Source organism: Chroicocephalus ridibundus, chromosome 2 (genome assembly GCF_963924245.1).
Source record: "Chroicocephalus ridibundus chromosome 2, bChrRid1.1, whole genome shotgun sequence".
NCBI classification, from domain to species: domain Eukaryota; kingdom Metazoa; phylum Chordata; class Aves; order Charadriiformes; family Laridae; genus Chroicocephalus; species Chroicocephalus ridibundus.
The window spans coordinates 6,494,210-6,502,202 of NC_086285.1; the positions used below are offsets into that span (position 1 = coordinate 6,494,210).

General features: G+C 48.2%; 1 protein-coding gene across 1 annotated transcript; it reads right to left on the reverse strand.

The window, feature by feature from the left end:
- Window positions 1-944: 944 nt before the first annotated feature.
- LOC134510558 (elastase-1-like) lies at window positions 945-7,691 on the reverse strand. The gene is made up of 8 exons (XM_063323852.1): window positions 7,658-7,691; window positions 6,995-7,098; window positions 6,738-6,847; window positions 5,828-5,959; window positions 5,028-5,164; window positions 4,736-4,881; window positions 1,696-1,845; window positions 945-995 (listed from the first exon to the last, which is right to left on the reverse strand). The coding sequence occupies exons 1-8, from the start codon at window positions 7,689-7,691 to the stop codon at window positions 969-971; spliced, it is 840 nt and encodes a 279-aa protein (XP_063179922.1). The 3' UTR covers window positions 945-968.
- Between the last annotated feature and the right edge of the window lie 302 nt (window positions 7,692-7,993).

The following is a 7,993-nucleotide window of genomic DNA, read 5'->3' on the forward strand; positions in this document are numbered from 1 at the left end:
GGACGTTACTCCACCACTGCGCCTAACAGATCTAGGCTCCTTCTCCTTCAGGACAAGTTAAATATTTGAACTTGATATCGCAGCAGAAATCACACAGGCTGTCTTAAAAGGAGCAAGAAAACTTCAGTAATTCCAGCAGGAAAGCTGAGATTCGAGGTTTTTTTAGCTTGTCAGAAGAGGAGAATTGCCAAACTACAGAGCACCCAGGAGACGCTGCCAAGAGCAGCCCGGTAAAGCGGAGCGTAGCTGGGACTCCACTCCTTTACAAGCCTCAGAGAAAGCGCCCCTGGTTTCGTTTTCATTTGCATTTGCCGTAATAAGGAGGATTTATCTGTTTGCAAATCGGACTTCTGGATACGGGCAGCTCCTGTGTGTCATTGCTTATCTGTGTGTCTGCCAGCAGCCACGAAGGACAGAGTGCAAGGCTGCGTGCGTGCCGTTTTATCATTCCCGGCCCACAGAACTTCTGGAGCAGCCAGTGATAACCGTGTCGGATATTCCTTCGGTTTGCCAATGCCCTCTAGTGGCTTTCGGAGAGAAGAAATGTGTATTTCTCCCCGCCTCGCCCCGTCAAAAAAAAAGAGGATTTTGCAAAAATGCTGCTAAGCCCTGGGTGTGTGTGAGATGGGACACAGGTGGTTTAAAATGGGAAAAGAGCCAAATCAAAATCCTTCATTCATAGATGCTCATCTCATACACGGCAAAAGGGAGGAGGGAAGGTTGTGAGCTGCCCAGGGGGGTCGTGGAGTCCCCTTCTCCGGAGACTTTCAAGACCTGCCTGGATGCGGTCCTGAGTAATGCAAAAACAGCAACAGGTCACTGGCTGAAATCACTGATACTTTATTATACTCTTAGACAAACCTGGCTATTAATAGCCCAAAGAGGCGTAGAAGGGATGAGAGGAGGGTTAACGAGCAGAGGTACTTTGTTCTAACTCTTCTCATACTCGTGTACCAGTCGATCCTTCTCTAGAGACCCCCGTTATTCAATGCAGTCTGGAAAACAAAAAAGAGGTGAATTCATCTGAGAGCCAGAGTAACGCGTGTCTCCATCCCACCAAAGTGCTCGGAAGAAGGACTTGTTCTCAGCTGGGCCACCCAGAAAGGTAGGTTTATGGACCACAGTAGCCTCCCTCTTCCTCGCAGTGATCTAAAATACCTCTCCCCACCTTTCTTTCCAGCAGGCCCCACGGTTTACAGCGACATTTCCATAAAACCAATCCCCTGTGCCTGGGAAATGGCTGCTCCTTGTGCCAGACATTATTTCTGGCAGCAAAGAGCTCGTTGCTCATTCCCAAATGCAAGACTGAGAGCGCATAGATGTGGCACTGCAGGACTTGTCGAGATGCTTTATGTTTGCTGCATTTCCCGGCCAGCTAATTCCTTCAACGGTTTCCTGCAGTAAGGTTTTGTCTGGGCGAATGGTGAGGGTCATTTTTTGGACAAAGAGCCTAGCTCCTGTCCGGCTTGAATTTGTTCTGTGGTCCCCAGGAGCATTCCAGCTCCAAGGTAGCAGCTCCTTCCTTACAATTATTTGACTACACCAAAGTAGCACCAAATATCCTGATTTTAGATCTCCCCAGATCTCCCAGTTCAGCTCCTAATGCTTTCATAAATGAAAGGATTCAAGTCCTCTGACACTCCCTTGCCCTCATGGGAGACGGTCAGGTTACCTCGCAGGCACCAAGCAACTTACACTGTAGATCCAGTCCACGTAGGCTGACACACGTGTGAAAACTGTCGGCTTCTTGTAGGTGTTACAGTAAGGAACTAGCCCAAAACTGACAATCCCATGGACTTCCCAGCGATTGTCTCTGTAGCAGTTGAGAGGGCCCCCAGAGTCCCCCTGGATCAGAGGAAGGAGAGGAACATATTAAGCCAAATTATCTGAGCAATCACAGAATCATAGAATCATTTAAGTTGGAAAAGACCCTTGGGATCATCGAGTCCAACCATCATCTCCACTCTACAAAGTTCTCCCTTACACCATATCCCTTAACACCACATCTAAACGAGTCTTAAACACATCCAGGGATGGTGACTCCACCACCTCCCTGGGCAGCCTATTCCAGTGTCTGACCACTCTTTCTGTGAAGAATTTTTTCCTAATGTCCAGCCTAAACCTACCCTGCTGCAGCTTGAACCCATTCCCTCTTGTTCTATCGCTAATTACCTGTGAGAAGAGACCAGCACCAGCCTCTCTACCATGTCCTTTCAAGTAGTTGTAGAGCGCGATGAGGTCTCCCCTCTCAAACTAAACAGTCCCAGCTCCTTCAATCGCTCCTCATCAGATTTACTCTCCAGGCCCTTCACCAGCTTCGTTGCCCTCCTCTGCTCTCTCTCCAGCACCTCGAGATCTCTCTCGTATTGAGGTGCCCAAAACTGGACACAATACTGAAGGTGTGGCCTCACCAGTGCTGAGTACAGGGGGACAATCACCTCCCTCCTTCTGCTGGTCACACTATTTCTAATACAAGCCAGGATGCCATTGGCCCTCTTGGCCACCTGGGCACACTGCTGGCTCATGTTGAGCCACTTGTCAATTAGAACCCCCAGGTCCTTTTCTGCCAGGCAGCTCTCCAGCCACACTGCCCCAAGCCTGTAGCAATGCACGGGGTTGTTGTGGCTCAAGTGCAGGACCCGGCACTTGGCCTTGTTGAAGCTCATACCGTTAGCATTGGCCCATCGGTCCAATCCATTCCAGTCTCTCTGTAGAGCCTCCCTATCCTCATGTAGATCAACACTCCTGCTTAGCTTCGTGTCATCTGCAAACTTGCTGTGATACACTCTATGGCCTTATCAAGGTCATCAAAGATGTTAAACAGAAATGGTCCCAACATTGAGCCCTAAGGGACACCACTTGTGACCGGCCGCCAGCTGGATTTAACTCCATTGACCACCACTCTTTGGGACTGCCCATCCAGCCAGTGCTTGATCCAGCAGATCGTATGCTCATCCAGGCCATGAGCCACCAGCTTTTTCATGAGAATTCTATGGGGGACAGTGTCAAATGCTTTTCGAAAGTCTAGGTAGACAATGTCCACAGCCTTTCCCTCATCCAATAATGAGGTCATCTTGTCATAGAAGGAGATAAGGTTCATCAGGCAGGACCTGCCTTTCCTAAACCCATGCTGACTAGGCCTGATCCCCTGCTTGTCTATTATATGAGTTGTAATGGCACTCAAGATGATCTGCTCCATGACCTTCCCTGCTACCGAGGTCAGACTGACAGGCCTATAGTTTCCTGGATCCGCCTTTCTGCCTTTTTTGTAGATGGGCGCTACATTTGCTACCCTCCAGTCCATTGGGACCTCCCCAGTTAGCCATGACTTCAGGTAGACAATGGAAAGCGGCTTGGCGAGCACGTCTGCCAACTCTTTCAGCACTCTTGGATGTAACTCATCCGGTCCCATAGACTTGTGTGCATCCAAGCGGCGTAGCAGGTCACTGATCACTTCCTTTTTAATTGTGATGACCTCGTCCAGATTCCCTTCCCCGTCTCCTAGCTCACGAGGCTGGGTGCCCAGGGAACAGCTCGTTCCACTGCTAAAGACTGAGGCAAAATAGGCATTGAGCACCTCAGCCTTTTCCTCTTCCTTTGTGACTATGTTTCCCTCTGCATCCAATAAGGGAGGGACATTTTCCCTAATCCTCTTTTTGTTGTTAACGAATTTATAGAAACATTTTTTGTTATCCTTAACAGCTGTAGCTAGGTTGAGCTCTAGCTGCGCTTTGACTCTCCTAATTTTCTCCCTGCATAGCTTCACTATATCCTTATAGCCTTCATGAGACACCTGCCCCCTCTTCCAGAGGTCATAGACTCTCCTTTTGTTCTTGAGGTCCAGCCAAAGGTCCCTATTTAGCCAGGCCGGTCTCCTTCCCTGCCTACTTGTTTTTTCAGCACACGGGGACAGCCTCCTCCTGTGCCTTTAAGACTTCTCTCTTGAAGTATGTCCAGCCTTCCTGGGCTCCTATATCCCTCAGGGCAGCCTCCCAAGGGATTTTGTCAATCAAGGAATAACTGGATAGGATTAAGGAGCACCATTTAGTTAACTGTCCTCACACACACACACACACACACACCCCGTTTTGCAAACAAGTATATGTACTAAAGGGTCCCGGGGAAGTTAAGGCGGTGAAAAAGAAAGCAACTCGAGTTAAAATATATGAAAAGATAAAGGTCCCTGCTTGGCCCAGAACCCAGTTTGAAACAAGGTTCTGCCATAATTAAACCACATAAAAAAATACACTAAATATCTAGAGAACTATAATTACACTGTACCTATAATTGTACTATGTATAGCCATATAACCTGTTTTGGTTTTATATGTTTCTATGTTATATTCATATATTTACATAATCAAACATATTATGTATTTGTCCGTTATTTTTCAAGGGCTCTGCATGGTTGTTTTCACCAGAAACCGCCTCCGTGGTGAAGGGGATACAGGCAGAGGTAACAGGTTTTCCCCCCATATCTCCTTGCACTGATGCTGGGGCCACCTGGAGCCCCTGGGCTAAAGGGGACCTCACAGCGTCTTCCTTTCCCACCTAACCTGGGCCAGATGGTGCCAGCTGGACATAGCCAAAACTTGCAGCAACCTCAGCTGTCCATGTAAGTGGAGCTATTGCAGGTGGAGAAATGGCAAAACCAGGTCCCAAGGAACAGCAAGGTCAGATAGGAAGGAAAGAGAAAGAGGGGAGCTTGAAAATCCTCTGATAATAACAGATCTTACACTGCATCCGGACCTCACGCCGTCTCCACCTGCACAGATCATAGAGGCTTTCGCTTGAGAGCCCCACCAGTCGTTCTGGGAGCAGATCTCATGGTCGACCACCGGCAGCACCACCTCCTGCAGTGTGATCGCACTGCTGCCATCCACTAGCAGAGGAAAGGTGAGATTTTGGTCCAGCAGCTTCAGCCATTGAGGAAGGAAGCCCACACCCTGCCTCGGGCAGCCTTACCTGCACGATGGTCCCTCTGAAATCAGGAGGGACCCTCAACACTCCTCCTTCCCCCTTACTCACCATTAACCACCCCCCATCCAGTGATATAGCAGGGATGGTCACTGGGCAAAATGTCTCCTTCAGGTGGAAGAATTCCCAGCTCAACGTATCCATTGTCATAGGCAGGAGAATCGAGGCGCAGCAGGGCAATGTCATAGCTGAAACAGGAAAAGACCTTTTACTGAAAATCCGGAATTAGTCACAAACTAGATCTGACATCCTCACTCATATTTATTTCACCACTTATATAGGTCTCTAGCCTCTGGCATGGTGACAGCCAAGCACCTTGCAAACATCATGAATTTATCCTTATAGTTATCACAGGTGACAGGAAAATATGAGCAATTGAGAGCAGAGAGGCCACGGTACAGACTGATAAAGGGCTAACACCCCCCAAAAACCTTCTATGCCTTCGGAGGAACCCAACCCCAGAGTGAAATTTCAGTGGACCCTGGGTGGACAGACATGACTCTGAGCGGGGATTTAAGACAGTCCCTCGGCATTTCCCCGTTGGCTTCCCTTCATCAGACGCAAGCAGTGGTGTGACTGCTGGCAAGCCCCTGACTCTGCTCTACATCCTAGATCCCTCTGTGAAGCCCATCTTTGCCCTGTCTTGGGCAAAACAGGACCGAGGTCATCCACATAGACACTGTGTAGCTCCTCCAAGAGAGGAGGTCATTTGGGAAATCTCCACTGTGTCATCTTCCAGTGCTTCCCACCAGTCCAACCTCAGTGGGAACTGGACTGAACATACACACAAACGCTAGCGGGACAGGGTGGTAAGTCCCATTCAACCACCTGACGATATTAAAAATAATTACCCATTGGCAATGTCATTGGGATTCCAGCCATCATGAATGAAGATTTTGTCCACACCAAGGTAGTACTCGGTGCCATCCACCTCCAAGAGATTGTGCTCACCCAGAGCCACTCGGTAGGTTGCTCCTGGTGGCCTGAAAACAAATCACGGAAAAATTAATGTAAAAACTACTCCCCACCGCTACCTTTACGGGGTAATTCCTGCACCACCAAGACCTTGCACCAATGTAATCATTTCTAAAGCACTTTCCACCGGAGGATTTTCAATGGACTGTAGTGAAATGGCCTTATGAATTTGGCAAATGCTGCCTGCAGTTTGCTGGCAAAGCAAGTGAAGGCGCAGCATCAGCTAATACAGCGCTGAGCGTGGTCTTGAACAAGAATTTTCATCTTGCATCTCTGCATCTATCCGAAGCAGAGTGTGAAGGATCAGCTTGTTACGCTTTATTGTAAACACATTCACGAAAGGCATGAGTAATTAAAGAGGACTGTTCGTTCCCTTGTTGGTGTCACGCGGTATTGTTTAGGTGGTGCATGTTAGACATGCTGCAGAGCAAATCGTACTTCATGGCCCATGAGCTACGCAACACGCCTTTTGTTCCATCTCTCCATCTCTGTGCAGGTTTCTCAGGATGCAAACCCATTCGAAATGCTCACATTCATGCAAATACACCTCCCCTTATGCAAATTGGCAATCAGCTTGATTTTCACTCCCAGGAAGTCAGCAATTAATGCACAAAATCAAGGCTAAAGCAGAGTTTTCCCGTTCCCCTGATTAAGTGTGCTGTGAGATGTCCAGCTGTGCAAGGAAGGGCACGGGTGGGGAGCTCGGAGGTCGAGAAGGGTCCGGCTCCCATCTGCAGCAAGAATGAGGAGCAGAAGAAGAGTTTTAATGCTTTTTATCCTACTCACGTGCTGAGACAATGGGCTGCGGTCATGACCCATTTGCTGCTGATAAGGGTTCCACCACAGATGTGGGAGTAGTACCCCGGGTAGTCAGAGTAGGCAATCTGAAGAGATACCTGGATCAAAAGACAACATATTTTACACCCAAGCCATGCCATGCCTCTGCAGAAATGCTGTGTGTGGCTTTAGACCGTGGAAACTGCCCTTTTCTCACTGTTTTCACAAGTATAAGGCTTTTTTCAAGTATAAGATGCCAGCATTACCTGCCACTTCCAGCTGTGTGGTTGGGCCTCATGGCCTCCAATTACTCGCCCCGTCAGCTCATCTTTCTGAAGATCATCCCTGAGGGGACTTCCAGAGATTGCCCCTGACCACACAAAAAAAAAGGAGCACAATTTGTGGTGTGGATTCCTAATGAGCGTCAGTCATCACGGGTTACTGCCAGCAACAAACTTGCGCTGCACAGGACAGCCAAGGAAGCAAGTCCGAAAGATCAAGGGATTGAGGCTTGCACATGGTGACACTGTGATCGGTCTCCGTCCTGAAGGCTGTCTTTAAAGCCTCCATGGTTGAAAAATTCCATAAACAGGCTTCAAGGTGCAAAGCTCTCATATAAATTGATTTCTGTTTCCCATAGCCCCTACAACCTCACCGTAACTGCCAGGTGGTTGTGCACCAACTTAAATCCCCTTTTTTTTCCAGGGGGTGGGTTCCCATCCCCTCCCTCAGAGCACCATCAGGTCTTTCTCATGGAGACCTTGTTCCCCCAATAGAGAAAAACCCTTCCAGCCAGAATCATTTTGTCCACACTAGGTTTTGCCCTCACACGGTAACTGCACCGAAAAAATTTATATGCTCTAATCTGCACCACTCGGAGGTTGAGAGGTTCACCCTTTCCCAGCTCAAATACTTCAATTGCAACTTACCCAGGCAACTAAGAAGAACCAAATACCAGAGCATCTTTGATGAAGTGGTAGCATTTTTCCAAGAAAAATTCTTTTTATACTAAAATATCTGATAAGAAGCTGTGTCTCAATTTGTGATTAATACAATTTATCTATACCCATGACTCATTAAACTGATCAAAAAAGTTCTCCGTGGGGAAAAAAAGGGGGAACAGCAACCTGCTCAAGGTAGAGCCCAAGGTTACACAAACACCTCCACGCTGCAGAGTTCCCACAGGGCCGTGAAGCAGAAAAGAAAACCTGATGGTTTTGGAGTGCTCTCACACCAAGTCAAAAACAAAACCGTGCAAACCCAGG

What these genes read in the sequence shown, in the direction of transcription:
- LOC134510558 (XM_063323852.1), bottom strand. Translation starts at nt 7,691, where the DNA reads ATGCTCTGGTATTTGGTTCTTCTTAGTTGCCTGG. An exon ending in CACACAGCTGGAAGTGGCAG is followed by an intron (nt 6,848 to 6,994) that starts GTAATGCTGGCA and finishes CTTTTGATCCAG; the next exon opens with GTATCTCTTCAGATTGCCTA. An exon ending in GCAGCCCATTGTCTCAGCAC is followed by an intron (nt 5,960 to 6,737) that starts GTGAGTAGGATA and finishes ATTTGTTTTCAG; the next exon opens with GCCACCAGGAGCAACCTACC.